Here is a 20,176-nt window from a genome sequence, read left to right as displayed (position 1 = left end):
TATCAGGTGTTATATACACACTACGTTGCTATGTCTGTCTCTCACCAACAGTCCATCTGCATTATACCAGCAGAGCTACTCCATGACGAAGTACAGGTAATGAGTACAGCCTTCACCACCAGCAGCTGTTGAGACAAAAATTTCTACGCTAACTAAAACTTAAGACATGCAGATGAGCGTAAACCCCTCTGGATTTGAACTCCGCATCTTCTGTTAATCAGTCCTAATTAGGGTAAGGTAAAGCTGTTCATTACATGCTGAATATTACATATAGTCCCCTACACACCAGTGGGATCCTACAACCTAAACCATCTTGGCCTGGGTAAAGAATTTGGCCATTCAAACTATGAGTCTTTCGGCAAAACCAGAGGAAACTATTTACTGTGTCAACAGGGAAGGTGGAAAAGATGCTACATGGGCACATTTCAGTCCTTAACTGTGGTAGAGTAGTAAGGTAGGGCACAGGTACATCTTAAATAGTACAAGTCAATTTTTAGAAGTAAATTCTAAGAGCCGAGCCCCACCAGTTACTGCCATGCCTTTGTTTTCCCAGGAATTTTGTGCAAAGCACATGGCCTCCATTCTTGCAACAAAGCCCACAATTAAATGCCTGCTCTAGTACAGAGTGATTATTCCAGTGACTGCTGGCCAGACTGAGCTACAACTGTAGTTACATTTTAGGACCTCCCAGGAATGATGACGGGAAGCCCTTTTTAAGTCTCCGTCTGAAAAACTGAAGATGGCATCTTTCAAAATCCTGAATGCACTTACAAGAAGTAGGTTAAAATAACACCCCACAGCACAGCCCCTACCCCTCACCATTTTGAGTTAGAACAAGAAATCCATTTCATGTCCCCTTTCAATTCATAGCTTGCCCACGTAGTAAGTGGTTTAGTTCTGCTGCTGTCTACGAGCAGCTCCATCGGAACAAACCCGTATATTAAATGTCACTGCAACACTTTCACATACGTAAATACAATTTAGAAAGGAAGTGAAAAGACAAACATTTATTTTAAGTAGGGTTTTATACATAGCATGCATCTGAAAAGAATTACCACACTGCTATCACTCAAGTTGCCTAATCAAGGGCGTACTACCTGGGACACGAACAGAAGGTACCATCACCTACGCTGCTATATACAGAGATATAAAAATATACACAACAGTTAATCTTACAGAGCAACGGAGCCGAGTGAACACTGCACACTGCGCTCTCAGAGTCTGGACAGCTGAACATCCAAACTGCAAAGGCAACAGGAACACTGCAGGGATCATGATCAGGGTCAGAAGAAACAGCATCAGAACTCCAACACAGTGTAAAAATATAAGGCAGAAGCCACTTTCTTCTGAATGGTGGGGAAAGAGCAGAGTGCACAGAGACACTCCATCTTGCTTTTCAGAGTAGTTCCAGCAAGGAGTTGTACATGCAAAACACGAATCTGCATCAGCAGTGCAACAACAAAACAATACTGAACAGTAGCTCAATCATACAAACTTAAAAAACGTCACATGTCCATTATGCATCTCTCCTCACAAAATATCTAGGATTTGTCAGTGCATTAGTGTTAAAGTGGCATTAAAAAAACTTCTGCTATTTTAACAGGTGCAGAATTATTTTGGAAATGCATAGCATCTACATTTTTATTGTCTTTGTCATTATTCAGTCGGCATAGGCACCATTCTAGTCACCCCAGCGTTAAGAATTCTTGGTGGAAACAGCCATTTCTCATGAATTCATACCCAGCTATTCTCGACTGCCTGTCTTGATTTTGAGTTCAACAAATAAATGCTTTGTAAAATTCAAAAATATACCCTATGAATATGAAAAGAACTATATACAACATACCTAAGACCCAGGGCTATCTGGCTGCCACACGTGTAACACACTGAAGAGAAACATTCAAGTTTGACAGATCAATTATTTTCTGGTTTTGAGATGAAAGGCCTTTGGGTTGGAAGCATCAAAGACAACAGTGCAGTAGGCTGAGAATTCCTTTAGCTCAGTTCAGAACTAAGGCATTGTACGATAAAATCTACATTTCTATTTGGTGCAATGTTACCGTCAATTTTAGAATCTAGACCACGTCAAATGCTGTAATTTGTCACTTCAGTAAATGTACGTATCTTCTATCACAAACCCTATTGTTTGTAGGGGGAAAAAGGCTTACCAAACACTAAACCTATTTTTTTTTCCTGGTTTGACATTTAGGAAAAATCACTAAGCCAAACAAACTATAATCCCCCCAAAAACACATGATAGTTCACATCCTCCTTGTCTTCACTCGCCAAAAGTTAAACAACATATTTTGAACTTTACTAAAAGGAAATACAAAGATTTTTAACTGCTACTTCAAATCTCTTTATGCATTTTAACATTTTCAATTATCCACTCATTCTATGTCTGCTGCCCCCTCTGACTATCTCCCTGCGTTGCCCTTCTCCTGTCATTGCGGTATGGCCTCCCTCTGAAGTTCCGCTGACACTGGTAGCCATCATCTCTGCCCCTGCCAGGTGGCCCTTTCCAAGCTTCCTCATTTCTTTGGAACTGATACCCTCCCCTGCTGGAGTAACCCCACTCAACCCTGGGCCTTCTACCTCCTCCGTAAGTCTGGCTATAGAATTGCTTGGATCTCCCACTTCGCAGCATATCAGAAACTTCACTCTCATCTTCAGAGCTCTCCTCCCTGGTGCGCTGCACCCTGCTCTCTGTCTGCTGACTGCCAGTGCCCTTGGACTCTCTACCTTTATCACTCTTCTCCTTACGACTGGGAATGCTGAGTTTCGGTTCATTTTTCGGCTCTGACGGGACTGGCAGGGTGCTGGGCACTGCTGGCTGCCTCTCAGTCCCCAGTGTTTGTGGGGAACGATTTCGCTGCCCAGCTGTTTTCTGCTTGGCCAGAGAAGCCGAAGGACCAGTCTGCTCTAGCTGAGATGCCCTAGCTGGAGCTTCCTTTGGAGCTTCCTGGAGTCTTCTTGCACCAGCCGCAGGGAATGGCACAGTGTTGGACCCGCTGCTGCTGTCAGTCCTCTGAAGTTGTTCTGCAGAGTTTCCTCCAGGAACTGGAGGGCTGCATTCCTTAGCCACATACATGCCGGCAGAGGTGCCAGCAGCTGCCTCCTTGTCCTCAGGTGACAGAACGACACTAGGTCTCGCTACTGAATTTTCGATGAAACCCTGAACTGGGTACCCATACCAAAAGTGAGGAAAGAAAGGAGGTGCTATTGGAACAGCTCCTAGAAAGTGATTGTGTCCGAAGTGTGGCTGTGGGAACACATTTTTCCCTCTCAGGGACTCCTCGTAGTTTGCATGAAGAGCTTGCACTGGATTCTCTGATTCTACACAGACCTGTCCTTGACTTTCCGACACTTGAGCTGCAGGAATCATGAGAGGCAGCGATGCAGACCTACCATCAACCTGTGGGACCTGGCCGTTGGATCGGGCCTCACTCTGGACAGGGAAATGCCTGTTTGTTTGTGCGGGTTCATTCTCACTCTGAGCCGGCAGTGCCTCCTGGAACCATGGGTTGTGCGGGTACACAGGAAGGGACACGTTTGGGTACATTCTACAAGCAGCTAAATAGGCCTGGTGCAGGGGGTACAAGTAAGAATGAGGTGCCCACATGGGACAACTGTATGCCTGCAAGACAGGGGGAAAGCAAAAACACAAACATTTGGTCACTGGAAGAGACATAATAGCACCCAAGTCAGTTACCATTTTAAAACAGTTAATTACAGGAAGCAAAGGATGATGTTCTTTTTAAATTCTCCTTCCACATGCCACTGAAATGGGCAAAAAGTATGAGTAGTAAGAAAACTGGGTAACAATTTCTATATAGCTGATCTAAACACATGATGCTGGTAAGTCAAGCTTTAGATATGCATTTTTAAGACACACGTTTCAAGTTCATTTTCCATAATCACAATTATTAATTCGTAATTTGCCCCTCATTTTCCAAAATTCTAAAGGATAATGACTGAAACAACCAGAAGTTGCTTTGAGCAACATGGTCTAGTGGAAAGTGTCCCTGCCTATGGCAGGGGGTTGGAACTAGATGAGCTTTAGGGTCACTTCCAAACCAAACCATTCTATGGTTGTATGACATGTTTTTATAATACAACATGACAAATGTACGTATTTCAGGCCATACAGGACTCCATACAAGGCAGCTGGAGGTACATGGCTGTCCAAGGAAACTCTGGAGTCACTTGAGGACAGAGCCCAAAGTCTGTCACAGTCTCGTGTCCCATCGGTATAAACAATCCCCTGAGCAAACCATCCTGACAAGCCCACTCAGACCTCTCAACAGGAACCAGTCAGTTCACCCTTAATCAGCAAGCATGTGGATAACAGCATGGCAGGACTGGGGACCAGGGTGATGCAGGAAGTAGCTCCCAGGTCTGCTGTGCTGTCTGGTTACAGCTAGAAAATGGAACATGGACTAGCAGATGGTGCTGAGGCACCAAAATGACAGACTATATCCTAAATAATATATAGGACCAGAAAGGCCAGTCCCAAATATATGTAGGCTGAGGATACAAACACTAGTAGTGATACTTGCTAATGACTTACAGATTTTCTATTAAGCAAAGAGACTTGTATTAGGCACATATTTATCAAATCTGAATTTACTTTGTAAGGTGCTGAACATTCTCTGTTTTCACACACAGCCACCAAAGAAAATTACTCCTTATGGCCAAAGCCACGTGGAACAAAGCCACTACTACAAACACTAGTAGTGATACTTGCTAATGACTTACAGATTTTCTATTAAGCAAAGAGACTTGTATTAGGCACATATTTATCAAATCTGAATTTACTTTGTAAGGTGCTGAACATTCTCTGTTTTCACACACAGCCACCAAAGAAAATTACTCCTTATGGCCAAAGCCACGTGGAACAAGCCCGAGACATACTAGGGATTGGTACTACAATGGCTTTGCCAGTACACAGACATGGTCACAGGGGCTTTCCTCTTTCAGTGTACTCTGCTTCTGAAAGAACACAGATTTATCCTATGAAGACAGGCTGAGAGAGCTGGGGTTGTTCAGCCTGAAGAGAAGGCTCTGTGGGAGATCTCAGAGCACCTTCCAGTGCCTAAAGGGCCCTACAGGAAATCTGGAGAAACGCTTTTGACAAGGACATGTAGTGACAGGATGGGGGTGGAGGGGTGGGTGGAGGTGGTTTTAAACTGAGAGAGGGGAGATTTAGATTAGATACTAAGAAAAATTTCTTCCCTGTGAGGGCAGTGAGGCCGTGGCACAGGTTGCCCAGAGAAGTTGTGGCTGCCCCATCCCTGGCAGTGCTCAAAGCCAGACTGGATGGGGCTTTGAGCAACCTGGCCTAGTGGAAGGTGTCCCTGCCCATGGCAGGGGGCTGGAACTGGATGAGCTTTAAGGTCCCTTCCAACCCAAACCGTTCTGTGATAACATATTGAAATACAAACTTTAAGTACACAGCTGCAGCAACCAAACTTCTGCACTCAGAGTGCTACCAAATACACATAATTTTTATGGTATAACAAATAAAAAAAAGGTAAGTTTCAAGAATTACCTTCACACCAAGATTGAAGAAAAATCTGAGAATATTCTTATCTAGGAAAAGAAAAAAAAAAAGAAAAATATCTATGAAGACCTAAAATACTACACTTCATCTCATCCAACAATCAGTCCCTGAACAAAGTTCCATTTCAATAGAGACACACTGGCACACTGGTATTAAGTTGCTGCTTGCATGTCTGTCTTTCACTTTTAGGTTTGGGGTTTGATTGTTTGATTTGTTTCCTACCCACCCCCCCCCAACACCTCCAGCAGGATATCTAGAACACAACTGCAGTTTAAATTTCAGTTTTAACAGTTTGCAGAGCTGAACTTCTAAAAGAAACAGTTCAGTAAACAAACACCCCCATGCAGTTAGACACAAGATGTTCTTTATAGGCATATTCTGTATCTGTGTATGCCAAAACCTGTATCTTCTCATACCATTAAGAAAATCCTCAGCAACTTCCAAGCTTTTGATTACATGAGAAAACCTGTTACAGTAAAAGGAAGAAGTTCTCCAAAGAAAATCCTTTACAAAACTTCCAAGTTATGGTGTGTCAGGCTGAGAACCACAAAATGATTATATCAGATTTCCAGGTATATCCAACTGAAGTAACTGCAATGTTAGCAACACAAGCTAAAAGGTTACCACTCTATTCAATATTGCCTCCCATGCCATAAATCATTGAATGACAACAATTAGATCTTTTGACAAAGATTAACAACAGGACCTACGGAGTTGTCTTTATTTACAGTTTTAGAGAAAAGAACTTCTTAGGAAAACCAGTACATAGCCCAGACCTTATTCCAGCTTCTCACCTTTAGGCAAGTCCTCCCCAGTACTGCACAGGGAGTAAGAGGGTGCAACAGCTCTTTCTCCCTTTTCACTAAAAGGGAATCCAGGGTATAGCGGATCCTGATAGGGATTCAGAGTCTGAGGCAAAGGCATTAAAGGCTGATTAACTGCTTGGAGCGACACTGGAACTCCAGCAACTGGAGCAGATGTTACCTGAGCCTGTGATACAATAGAGTCAGGTCCCGTTGCTGGGGCTGGCATCAATGAAGAAGCAGGTATTTGGGCTGGAATACCTAAGGGGGAAAAATATATGTGTATGATCTCAACTATACACAATCACAAAAGAAAATTACAGTGGGAAAGCAGGCTTCAAACAACAGAAGGGGGGGAAAAAAAGGTTGGGGGCGGAAACCCAGATATTCAGGAAGATACAGAAGAAATTCTTCAGTCAGGAAGTTACACACAAGAGAAGATTTAGCTAAATGTAGAGAATAGTTTTCAAAAAGAAGGAAACAGTTGAGCTGTCCAGAAAAAGTCTTCCCATATTTACTTTTTAAAATATGAGTACCAGAAGAAAATAAGAAGGGATAGAGGGGAAAGAGGAGGAACTGATATTTATTATGTGACTCTCTGCAGTTCTCATTATGATTAGTCATTCACTGTCAACTCCGATTAATTTACAGCACAGATTAACTGGGCTTTTCTGTCACAGATGCAGACAGGTATGACAGGATCGTTACTGTATCATGTGAATACATTATGCTGATTTGAAAGCTAGTTCTTGTATAGAAACAACAGAGAGAAAATACAGCACCTGATCTACTGAGCAGTACTGAATCTCAGCTAATTCCATATGTGAAGATACACAACACAGAAATAAGATTACAATGGCTTTGTAGTTCAGGTCCAAATGGATCTCATTAGTTCCAGACATACAAGATCCACGCTGAGTCCTTAGTGATTCACGGAGCTTATTACATGGGACACAGAGCACAAACACATACCAAGCTTCAACACGCTGACATGTTCTACCTTAAGCAGATCTTCAGAGTAAGCCCTCTCAAAACTCCATGCTACCCCATTTGAGAAAAACAGAGAATTGAGTACACATCTGTCTTCACTTTCAGGTAGGGAGTAAAGCAAACTATACATATGGGCAAAGATCTACTACAACTATAACGAGCTTTCAGCAGTAAGAAACTATATTCCTACAAATGACTGCCTTTGGGATATGAAGTTACACAAAACAGTGGCTCCTGGAGGCATCTTCAATTTAGCAAGACAGTTAAAGTATTCTTTAGGGCGAGTAATTTCTGATTTATGTATTTCTCCAAACCTGCTGGTCCATAGGTTGCTGGCTCACTTGGCCAAGCTGGCACAATGGCTGGTACAGAAGGCACTGCTGGAGGTAAATGCACCTCAGAGAAGACTGGTGAGGGTGTTGGAGTTACACTCGGTAAGCATTCTGTCAGGTTCTATGAAACAAAGAGATCACTTTAAATTATTCCAAATCACCACTGCTGGTGACCCCTAATGTGTCTGAGTTCTATCAAAAAAAGGCTTGATGGCTCAGTATATCAAGACTCTCACCATCACCACAGCAAAGTATTAACTAGTAACATATCAGACTGTATATGTAACAGATCTGAGATCCATTACATCAATGTGTGAAGAACTCTGCACTGAGCTCTATCCAGAATGTGCCTGTACCACAGCCAGCCATCAGTGCTGTAACACTTCCACAAGCATTACGTTTAAGTATATCCTATTCAAAAGAAAAGCCATCCTCATATACAATTACCTGTAACCTTAGATAAATCTGAAAAGGTAAAGAGTTTAAAGTAAAAAGCATAGCTATTTAGCAGAAAGGTAGAAAGCCACCCCTCCCTCAGAAGAGAGAGGATATACTTTCATTTTTCTGTCAAGGGCTGTCCTTTTACATTGTATGTTGGACGTAACAGATTCTATAATTCTAGCACTTATCACCATAAACATGACCATATAATTAAAAGCCAGTATTAGAATACATACATGGCTGTGATGCAGCTCCCCTTTGTCTGAAGTCTCCTGACTGGAAAACTTTGAAATCAAACAAACATTTCTTACTTGCTCAGCAAGGATCGGAGAATCTGTTTTTACTTGTTCCAAAGGAGATGAATCTTTTGGACAACTCTCATCTTGACTATTCTTCTAAAGCAAAGTTAGAAACAACAGACACAGCTAGTCTAATAGTAAGATTTACTTTTCAAAAAGACATTCAAAGGTATTAAGCCACACTACATACAATGTGGGCTAAGCACCCAATCACTATTGTACTAGTGTAACATTTTGCTCATTGAAAGAAGAGTAAAAGTTAAAAATCCAACAAGAGGCCACAAATCTTCACTGAACTTCAGAGATCATGGTCTGTTAACACAGAAGCTATTAGTAAAGATCAAATCTTCTGTGGTCCCATTATACTTGAAGTACAGACTGTACTAAGCAATTACAAATCCAGATTGGTAAATGCTCTCGATAGCCCAGATTTGAGAACTCAGATTTCAGAAAGACTGTAAGTATAGGTTACAGGGGCTGAGGAAAGCCAACAGCAATATAAGCCTCCAACCTTAGAAGTATTTCACTGAAAGCTGTAAAGCAGCAGCAGCAATCACAGCTCTAAAGGCAGCTATTGCTCTGCTAATCGTGTACCAGAGAAGCAATAACATTAAACAAAAATTTGGTCTTTTCTTTAAGATTACCTCAGATGAATTTGGCTCAAGCTTCTGACTTAAGTGGATCTGCCTGGAATTTGACTCTGTAACACCAAGACATAACCTAGTAAATGAACCATTACACCATTTACGGCTATCACAACTTAAGCCAGTTAAAAGTTTGTCTTTCCCAAGTTAAACCTTCAAAACAAAACCTACCTCAGCACATATTACTTAAAAAAAAACTTAAATTTCAATTTTTTATCAAAGATCAAAGCATCCTAAAACAAACAATTGTTAGGGCAGTAACAGAGCAGCTACTTCAACCTGGGTTTTCAAAGCTCTACAGGAATTGTTTACTGATATTTGTTAACCATTTTGGTGATGCCTAAGGGAAGTGTGAAAAAATATAGCTGTCTCTTTAAAACACACATCATCCATCCCAAATCCCTCCTAGTGAAAAAACAGTAAGTTCATACTTTGCTTAAAGTGAAAATGTTTTCCATATTCAAGACAGCAGAAGCTTAAAGTCTCGTCTAGTTTTGGCTGAGTTACAGACAGATAAATTTACAAGGTTTCAGTGCTTCAAAATATCTAGAAAGTTTTCAAAATGATGCAGAAAGTTTGATTTCTTGAGCACCAGCAAACACTTGGGGGAGGCGGTCCTGAAAACAGTCAAGGCATTATCTTCATACATTAAGATCTTTACAGCGTCTTCACATTGTAGCTTATGTTCAAATCTGGTTACTTGACTACTGTCTATCAAATTCATGCATGTAATTTAATAGTAGCTGCTAAACAGACATGTACTTTTAAAAAGCTTAGTATATACACCATTGCAACTAGACAATGTAAATTAAATCCATGTTGGTTATGAGAATTATTGCCAATCCCCCCAAGCACCAATAGAAATCTCTGAATACTCAGAAGGAAGTGCAGTTTATTCCCATGGGACTTTTAGCTTAGTTTCAGAAGAGGCAATGTAACCCAGGGCATCACAAAACACACGGAGAAAGCTGTACATCCTACGCACTTCAGCAAAATCTCTCATGGCACTATAGGAAAGAGCTTTCTCCACACAAACACTCTTTTTGGCATTGGTGATGAAACCAGTTTTCAAACAAAACTGTTTTTCAGATGTTTGGAGAATGAAAAGTAGGCAGTGTCAGTCCTTGTGAGAGCATTCAGGGTGGCATTACATGGTGAAAGAGGGAGTATGGAGCACAGGTACCATAAATACACAACAGCAATGATCTGCTGTTGCCAAAGATAGGGGAACAAAAAAAGAATATATTTAAAAACGAAGGGAAAGAACAGCTTTTAAGAGGAGGCTAGAGATTTTTTACTCAGAAAAAAAAAAAAACCACGGAAAAAGCCAAGAACAAATTCAACGTGCAGTTATAGCAAAGCTGGTAGGACAAAAAAAAAATCATTTAAAAAAAAAAAGCTAACAAAAAAAAACCCTATCAGTTGCATTTAACAAAGATTGAGTAACTTATCTCCTCACAGCTACAGCTTTTACCTATTATTGTTATGTTCCACTTCCTCATGGAAAAGGAAAGGTTATTCAATGAAGAGAAGCTGAAGTGCATTAAAACAGATTGGGCAGAGGGAGAAAACCCAAACAGATTTTGACCATGTGACAGCTCTTTCTACTGTAAATGTGTGTGTGTGTGTGTGTGTGTGTTCAACTCTTCTGTATACCACCTTCTCCCCTCATTTTTTTATCACAGCCTGCCAATTCTTAACCATGCCACACTGAATACTTCTTTCTATCTGCTTTTCTCTTAACTGACTCCAGTAAGCACTCCTAATACTCGTCCCACTGACACTTTATGCCACACTCACTATGATTTCAACAGGATGTAATCTGGGGTAGCTCTGACAGTATTTTTGTTTCTCGCATTCCTCTTCCCATTTATTACAAAATCCCAGCACAGAGCTTACTCTCTGCCACATTCACAAAGCAGGAAAACATGCACTTTCTTTCCAAACCACACCTTTGCTACCTTGACCCTAGCTTAGTTTGGCACTATTACTTAAGATAATTTTCCCCTCACTGCCTAAAAGATGCCCCATCTTGAATGAATTCTGATGTTGTTAATAAAAACAAGCAAACAAAAAAAAGCCTTGGCCTAAAACCATTTGTTTTTACCTTTATCCTTCTGCTCTTCCACCTCTGATGTCCACTTGCTGTTTCTTCTTTCATTACTTGAGAACTTTTTCTGGTTTAAGTTATCCACAGTCTGTGTAGCAGCCTGACAGACTGACTGATTCTAAAGAAGTTTACAAAAGCAGAAATATTAATTCACGCAAATAGTCTGATGGTACTTTGACATCATCTAATATATTATGCCTTTATGACAGATTCTTAGCACTGTGATAGGCAGAAGTGTGGGGTGGGAGCAGTCTTGATCAGTATCACTCAGATTCAGCCACTCTTTCACTCATTGCTAAATTTTGCCAAGAATCCTTTAAAAAGCATTCATGTCATTAGTTTGCATGACAAGCAAAAACTGCTTCACAGTACCTGCTTTTAAATCACACCCTCCTTTTGCAGGTGAGCACACTTAACTACAGCTCACAGCAAGAGCAACCTCCCTCCATTAGGCTTCAGTCTGCTCGTTGCAGTGCAGAAGAGCTGTACATTTCTTCTTGATTACATCAATAAAAGTAATTACTGCTTAAGAACTGAAAGGTACAGTACAGGAAGCCACTTCCACAATACAAGAGATTTAAAGCACATCTTTCACCTCAATTCTTCCCTGTCTGGTTCTTGCTCCTGTTTGCCCTAGAATTTAAATCTAAACAGCCTCACGTGCTTCTAGAATAACCCTATGTAGACAGCAGCTCTTTACACACAGGATGTGCTCACTTCCTGGATGTGGTGAGACTCCAATCCACTTTCTTTTAAAATTGCATCATTTAGCTCTCAAAATCTAAAGGCTACATTCTTCCCTCAGGCATAGACAAGTCCATTGAAGCCAGCTCAGCTCCACAACAGGAAAAGAGCATGTCTGACAAAGAATTTGCATTACTTATGACACCAGTTAAGTTCCCAGGCTAGAAAGAAAAAGCCACTTATAAATGAAACAGGTTTTATGTGTATCAAATCAGAAACAATCAACCAGTCATCTCTGATACTAATTCAAGCACCACAGTGTCATTCTACTGCATTATTTCTCAGCTAAATTAAACTGTACTTCAGAGCAAGTTCTGTCCTCACCTCGAAGCTTGACTCCAGTATACGAGACATCTGAGTAACTGTGAGTGCAAAGCCTTCCAAAGACAGGAAGAACACAAAAAAAGCAGCTCAGAATCTCATGTGTCTACCATATCTAAATACCTCAAGAACTATGTGTGGTCAACATTTATTATTTCTAAAGGATACTGCTATGTATGTGTCTTATCTTGAATTATAACGCATTGTAGAGTCGCATATTTCTATGGAGGAACCGAGTGTAAAAAACACATCCTTAACTTTTGTTTTGACTGCAATGCAAGGACAGCAAAACAAAAACTGCAAATTAAAGGTTCATGAACAAGTACAAAAAAATGCACTACTGGTAAGAGTGAAAAAAGCATACATTGGAAAGAGCAGGAAAAGCTTGTTCATCCCTTTGCTGAATCTCATAGAGTGAACGGGATTCTTCTATAGCCTGTTTCTCCCTGCGCTCCTCTGGAGACAGTCCAAAGTAGTTACAATCTCTGCTGCCGTGGTTTGGATCCTCAGTTCTTTCCCTGTCTGGTTTTCTGCAAAGGGAGTAAAAAGAGAAACCGTATCACTTTGAAAAAAGAAATTCACCAGTATAAAACACAACACAAACTTAGGATTTAGAAGGAAGAAAGATGGTAATTATAGCACTGCTTATGTGATACCACATTTACCACATCTCTTTCTGTCTACTGCAAGTTACCCATACACATAACATTTAAGAGTTGATTTTATCCATGATTTATTCATTTCAATCCAATTTTGAAAGACTTGATAACAAACAAACGGTTCGGGTTGGAAGGGACCTTATCTAGTTCCAAACCTGCTGCCACTAGACCAGGTTGTTCAGCTGAGTGAATATCTTAGCCCTGCCTAAGTAGCACTACATGCAGCGTTACCTCAGCCCCAAACAGAAAATAAAACAGCATCCCCCTCCCAAGAAGGAACTGCAGTATGGTGATTCCAGTGGAAATGCTGACACATACACACAAAAAAAAAAAAAAAAAAAAAAAAAAGGTGTGAGCTCACAATGCCAGCAATTTTGAAGAAAGTTTAAAAATATAAATAAATAAATAGAATTATTCTTCTTGTGCTTGTTTCTAATCTTAAGGATTTTGAACACTTCTTAAGACTTCAATGGCAACATATTTCAAAAGAGTATGTTAGAAGTATCTGAAGCAGGCCCCTGGGTTCCAAACAACTCAGCTGGAGTTCAAGGTAAGAAAGATGTTAATTGCAGCTTTACCTTAGAGTTTGGGAAGGATTCCTGCCTGGAGCTTTTTGTTCAGTTGAGGTCTGATGAGGTTGGGATCCAGAACATAAGAACTGATGCTGCCTGGTTCCCACAGTATGCTGAAGTCGAGGAGGTAGTGCTGACTGGGGTTTTACTGACTTGCTCTGATTCTTTGGCCCTCTGCAATCTGCATCTATGTTAAAGACACGAAAACAGATGTATTTTTTTATTCATTTTTTAAGCTCTCTGGGACAAACCAGCTAACAATAAAGGTTCTGCCACACAAAGACAGGTACAATCCTACCGGGCTGAGCATTCTGCCCCCATGTTGGGAAAAACTTTTTTATCTTCTTCCCTGGCACAGTGTTCCAGCCCTCCATAGGAGAGGCCTGTGGAAGGGGTTTAAGGCTCTTCAGTGAGACAGCATGCCTAAAAAACAAGGAATTATGGAGGGAAAAATATTTTAAAAGACCAGACTGGGGCTTGCACAAATTAATAGCACACATTCACTAAGACTGATGGATCTTTCCACTTTTGAGAACACTGAATTCGAAGATCTTTGTTCTTTATGACTACACTCAAGCAATGCATATAGAAGAACAAACCATTTTTGGTAGCATTTTTTGTTTGGTTTTGGAGGGTTTAATAAAACTCTCCGATATGCTGATGCAAACTTCTCCTGTAAAGAATGATCAGCCAGTTGTGGAGTATTATGTCTTCAGGGCAGACAGAAAAGCATTATGACCAGAAAAAGTGATATACTCAGCTAAAGTTTTCACAAAATTGCAACAGATGTCAGGATTAAAGAACATTACGTTGGTGGTTTATATGTCAAAACAGTTACTACATTTTTAATTGAGGATACTGTAGGATGTCCAAGCAGCTGTTCACATTACTTGAAGAGAAGACATTGAAATCTATAATAGAAAGGTCAAATCTGGCTAAATCTCCATTTTAAAGAGGGAGCAAGCTATGAGACAATCCCCAGATCTCACAGCATTTTCTTTTTTTATAACAGACCACATTAGATTAATGGACACCTTTCACCTTCCCTCATTTACCTTGACTGAAAGCTTTTCCTCTCCCCACACTACACTCAGCTGTGGGTTGTTTTTGTCCCAAAAGTGTTAAAGAACTTACAGCAGAGGTCAAGATGTGTCGAACCACCCCACCATCCATCCCCCCCCCCCCCCCCCCCCCCAAAATACAAACAGAAACAGACACCCCCAAACAACCAAAACCACCACAAAAACCAAAATAAACAACAGTCACCCAACAACACACAAAACCACACTGCAGCCCCCAACAACTTTAAACACTTGGTTTGTCCGAGGAAAGGCAAAGATGATGCTGATTTGAACAGCTGCTTAGCACTCTGTATGAAATCAAGAGGCGCTACTCAACCAATAGAGAAGCTAGGCGCTTTGACAGACTTTTTAATATCAAAAGCTTATCACAAATATAGCATCTAATTAATAAGCACCACAAGCAACACTTAATTAACATGGTAACAATCTGTTTAGGATTGGATCTTGTGCAAAAAAATAAAAATCCCTGAGTACTAATGTAGTTATTATGTCACTCTGCAGGTAATATCCAGACTACCTGGCACTAAAGAAAAAGGTCTGCAATGACAATCAGTGCAGAACCTCTTTTTCCTATTTAGCATGCTGTTTTCTGAATTTTGTGGCAGTATCCCTTTAAGTAAAGCAGCGGATGCACTTCACAGACTGAAATCAACTTTGAATTCAAGTAATGCTGTCATTACCAATGTTCAGTTTGGCAATGTTCCAAAAGAGATCCAGCACTTACTTTGCTCCTAGCTCTTCTACAAATACAACAACTGGACCATTCTCTGAACAAACTTCTTGAATATGGGCATTATAAAACTTCCCATTATGTTCTAAGCGCACCTGTAAGAAAAAAGAGTATGAGAAAACAAAAGGTGCATTAACTTCAAAGAAGACAATAACAGAACATCAACACTTTAAAATAACAGCAATGTCAAAAATAGAGCTTTTTCTTTGGGCAATAGAAGACCTGAGAAATAAATATCACATAATTCTGTAAATGACTCAAAAGCAAATCTTCTATTCATACCACTTCTTCAAAAAGAAATAAAATACTAAAACAAAACCAAAAAACTATGTATACACCCACCCCAGAAAGCTTGCCTGGTAACATGACTTAATGAAACATGCTTTCAAAACTACATGAGAAAGAAGTAAACAGTGTATCAAGGCTTTTCAATTTCACTGAAAACACTTTCTTTTAGAATAAAACCCAAGCTGCTTCTTGTCAAAATCCATGTAAAGAAAAGAAAAATTCATTACTAACTTCAGGGAAATTTAGTGTAGTTAAGAACATAAAGAACACCAATTATTTCTGAAGTTACTCTTCAGGAAGTTGCTTTGAAAACAACCAAAAAAAAGTTGCTCAGACACGATCACAGTGTGACTTGTCTGACATTCTATATTCTTCAAAGTCTTCTGCTACACATAAATTCATAATATTCTGCTACAATATTTGACTTTTAAATTGTATTAATTTGGTCAATTTCACTTTTCACCATTTACTTCATCTTTCCTCCTCATGTTTTTATCCCATATATTCACTGACTCGCTACGTACATATAAAATTTGACAGAGTATGTTAGCTACCAGAGATCTTTCTACTAGTAATACCTGTACCCTTCAGTAAATACTACACAAAACAGCCTTAGGTTCTTAAATACAAATTTTAAGCCTCTCCCATTAAGCAATAAATAATCAACTCACTCTAGGTTCAGAAATGCATTTTTCCTGAATTTATTCACTATGCTTAATTCCATTACACAAAAAAAAAAAAAACAAAAAAAAAACACCACAAACTGAAAGAGCCCCCACGCTGCATAATGAAACTGAGTATTTTCACATTCAGAAGAATAACCTTAAATAGATGGTCAAGTGTCCTAGAAAGCACCATGTTTAGCCAAGCACCAGCAGTTTCGTTAACACACATAAGGAGATTAATCTAAAATTTGAGCACTCTAGAATTTAATGGTAAATCTTATTTCTTCTTAAGCAGCAATGCATACTCCAAATTTTAATAGAGTTTAAAGAGCAATTGCATAGTGCACTTTGAATACTTCAAGAGGAAGAATCATCCCAAACTTCAGGATCTGCAGTAACTAAAGCAAGCTGTACTCCATTACTTGAAAGTTATGATTTTAGAACAAAGTCAATTTACAAACAGTAATCATTATCTCCAGAGCTGAACACAAATACATGGAACTATGGTGTTGGCTTTGGTCTCTCCAAAGAAAAGCCCAGATGACAGAAAACACTAAAATTTAGTTGTCCATCATGCACATAAATGCATGCAAACACTTCACCATGAAGCAATATAAGAAAGCAAGCGCAGCCATCAGCAAAAGATGCAGGGGAGATTAACAATTAGTTTTATAAAACAGACACACCCCACACTTTCACACATCACAGGAGTAACTACCTAATTTATGGAGCCCATAAGGAGAAAAACAGAGCTTATCTTGAACTGAATAAACCACCCTAAACACACCTGCTTCTCACACACAGGCTAGCATTCTACAAGGCTAAGCAAGGACTCACCCCAGAGGGAAGCCTGAACAAACTTACCTCCATACTTAACATTAAGGTCCTCAGTCATTTTACCAAATATATTCCTGAAGTCAACCTTGTGACTTTTTAATCCAGTAAACTGGCACTGATCATACGTTCTATCACGTGCCTTTTCTAGATGCATGCTGTTAAGCCATGAATACTACCAACAGTTAAATATTGAGCTGAAGACACAAGAATATTTAGAAAGCAGCATATATATATCAAAACAGTAAACGAAGATTTGAAAGTGGCATCTTCAGCAAAATGTTAATGTCTTTAACTATAATGCAACTATTACTTACTTTACATTTATCTCCAACTGAGTATTGCATGCCAGCAGCAATAGAAAAATCTTGGTTTTGCTGATCTGTAAATACATGATCAATAACATATCGTTAGTTTAAATACACTGTAAGAGTTACTTTCTTGATTCAGTAGAAGTGCAAACCCCAAGTTCACGCCCTAAACCTGCAGACTGGCCCCTGTGAGAAAGCCCACTGCCTAAACCCAAACCTCCATTTGCACCACTGCTCTTCAAGAGACCTCACTTTACACATCAACATGCAAAAGCTGGAACTTTTAAGTATTTGGTTACTTACCCCATTTGGATTGGAGCCAAACGTCGTATTCAACATTTCTGTAAACTGATGGATTGAGTGCTTTAAGAACTTTTTTAGGTAAGACCAACAAGGCAGGATTCTCATTGCTCTTAAGGTGCTGTAAGAAGCAGAACAAAGTCCTAAATGGTCAAATATATAATGATGTAACAATTCTCCATTTTTCAACCACAATGCTCAGCTTTAAACTAAAATATAAAGAAGCTGAAAATACAAAAAGCATAACATAATTCAATTACCTTTTCAATGCTTTTTCTTCTAACCATACCAGAACAAAAATTAAGAACTAAGTAGTGTTAAAAGGACACTATCCATCTTTTGGCACATGAAAAGCAAAAGTTATTTTTCAAAGTAGTAAGTAGTTTTTTAAGCTATCACATATTAGCAGAACTAGAAACACAAGATTCTCTCAGGAACATTGAACACTGAAAAAATATGGCAAATCACTAGTCAGAAAATAAATCTTAACATGTAAATACCTTGTTGTCAGAAAGAGATTTCAATCCATTCGTATCGCTAACTGTTGTAGCTTTACTCCTGCAAAAGGACAGAAGTGAACTGTGATACTATAGTATTAACAACGCCTGAAAAATGGGTAAAGAATTTTCTTGGAAGTGGATAAAAATACCACTTTCTACATAGTTTTTACACAGTAAGCATACCACAGAACATCTTTCAAAATGAAAAAGCTGTCTAAAACAAAGAACTACATTTCTGTATCATATAAAGCTAATAATAATATTTTTGGTTTTAAGAACAAGTTTTAGGATGTCTGATTTATATGTACTGACTTAGCCATCACCTAAATAAAAAAGGTGGGAAGGGAACAGGCAAAAGAAACAAAAATTCCTCTGAAATTTCTGCAGTTATATAAGGAAGACATAGCAAAAGCAGACAAAAAAAATCAAAACCAAAAAACACTCTATTATAGTGAACTGGCATCAGACACTCTAGTTTACTCTTATTTTCTACACCTGACATCAGTGGAAAAATTACTTTCCACAGAGAAAAACCAAGTATTTTTCCCTAAAGCAAGTTTTAAGTATCTGTCAGCATTAACTTCTCCCAAAACCAAAACAAACTACTGGCATTTAATAACAACATAACTGAAAACTTGACATTTATAAAATGCAAAAGACCTTCTGGAAAACTAGGTAATGAAACAAGCTGAAGTCAACTTCAATAAAAGCAGGAAAAATCAAGACTTCATAAACACAGCAAAGTGTTTGTAAGTCATGTTAACTAGATCAAGAGTTACACTGGCTCTCGCATCATTAAGACATATGGTTTAAATAAAAAATGTTGAGTTTGGTCGTCTCAAGTGAGTTTATGACCTTCATCTACAAAGATTCAATGGAGGTTAGCAGTTTATTTTCTTATGAATCCCAAAGATACAGGATAATGCTACTGCATACAAAGCCCAGGAAAGCTTCAAGAGCAGAAAGGAATGAAGGAGGTTTCCACTGTCTGACATTTAACCACAATAATTGTTCCCCAAGGCAGAAATACTTTGTATTTTAATTGGCAATACTCCCTACCTAGTATTTTTTTTTCTAAACAAGAAAGGAAGCTAAATCCTTTCCCACAACTTGGTTTTCCTTCTGTGATTTGCATCATCTTTCTTTCTGTTGTTTTCTGCTTGAGGTAAAACAAACAAACAATCAGCTTCCAATATCTCAAAGTATTTCTTCTGACACATGCCAACAGCAGAGTCCCCAGTAAGGACTTTAATGACATTCAGTGGGAAGAGGGGACATGATGCACTAATGTAACATAATCTCCATGGCTTCAGTGGAATTTCACACAGCCAGAGATTTCAGAACAGTATTAAACAGAAGAAAAACTGCCACTATGTAAACGCAAAAATGGCACTGTGGAAGACTTACTGTACAAAAGGAATCAGTAGGTCAAAATCTCAAACCTAGCTAGAGCATTCAGGTCCAGCAAAAAGAATACAAACCCACAAACAGAATCACTTCATAAAGATCAAAGAACAAAACGGAGCAAGCTATATCTGTATTTCTCCATTTTGATACATCCCAAGCAGGCATTTCAGCCCCCAGATGTGGAAATAACATAAGCTGGAGTAGATTCCTGTAACTGTACTGAGTTGCAAGAGCTGGCCAAGTAACTTTGATGGAGTTTACCATGCCAGACTGACAGCTGTCCCAGGGGATTCTGCTCTTTTAAACAGGAAGAGGGACACGTTGCAATGGCAATATTCCATTATGTAAAGAGACGTGAAGCTAGATACAGGATAAACAGAGGAACGAGAAACCTGTCCTCCAGTATAGGGAAGATGACACATTTCATTCTTTCTAACCTTGTCACTTTGTGTTTCTTTTCTTAGTAATCTGTAAAGGTCTTTCAACCCTAAGTGTTAGAATTCTACTACCCCCCAGAAATTCAGAAAACTCATTTAATATGTATTGCTTACAGGAACCTTATATTAACTTTTAAATCCCAT

General features: G+C 39.3%; 1 protein-coding gene across 4 annotated transcripts; it reads right to left on the bottom strand.

Annotated features, from left to right (window-relative positions):
- Positions 1-992: 992 nt before the first annotated feature.
- LOC130602937 (OTU domain-containing protein 4-like) lies at positions 993-12,751 on the bottom strand. Of its 4 annotated transcripts, none has more exons than XM_057416270.1 (7): positions 12,612-12,751; positions 11,180-11,300; positions 8,366-8,524; positions 7,671-7,809; positions 6,358-6,627; positions 5,552-5,592; positions 993-3,637 (listed from the first exon to the last, which is right to left on the bottom strand). In XM_057416270.1, exons 2-7 carry the CDS (start codon positions 11,231-11,233, stop codon positions 2,396-2,398), a joined length of 1,905 nt encoding a protein of 634 aa, XP_057272253.1. In that variant the 5' UTR covers positions 11,234-11,300; positions 12,612-12,751; the 3' UTR covers positions 993-2,395. The 4 variants fall into 4 exon arrangements, with proteins under 4 accessions (XP_057272253.1, XP_057272255.1, XP_057272254.1 ...); XM_057416272.1 differs by having other exon boundaries at positions 8,441-8,524; XM_057416271.1 differs by having other exon boundaries at positions 8,366-8,521.
- Positions 12,752-20,176: the final 7,425 nt, after the last annotated feature.

Source organism: Pezoporus wallicus, unplaced genomic scaffold, assembly GCF_028554395.1.
Source record: "Pezoporus wallicus isolate ANWC-B61680 ecotype Strahan unplaced genomic scaffold, APGP_CSIRO_Pwel_v1 contig_8732, whole genome shotgun sequence".
Lineage (NCBI taxonomy): Eukaryota > Metazoa > Chordata > Aves > Psittaciformes > Psittacidae > Pezoporus > Pezoporus wallicus.
This window is presented reverse-complemented; position numbering and strand designations above follow the sequence as displayed.

Coding starts and splice junctions, on each gene's coding strand:
- LOC130602937 (XM_057416270.1), bottom strand. CDS start 11,233: ATGAAAGAAGAAACAGCAAGTGGACATCAGAGGTGGAAGAGCAGAAGG. Junction 8,525..11,179: donor GGAAGAGCAGAAGGATAAAG/GTAAAAACAAAT, acceptor ACTTTGCTTTAG/AAGAATAGTCAAGATGAGAG. Junction 6,628..7,670: donor AGCAACCTATGGACCAGCAG/GTTTGGAGAAAT, acceptor TTTCCCCCTTAG/GTATTCCAGCCCAAATACCT.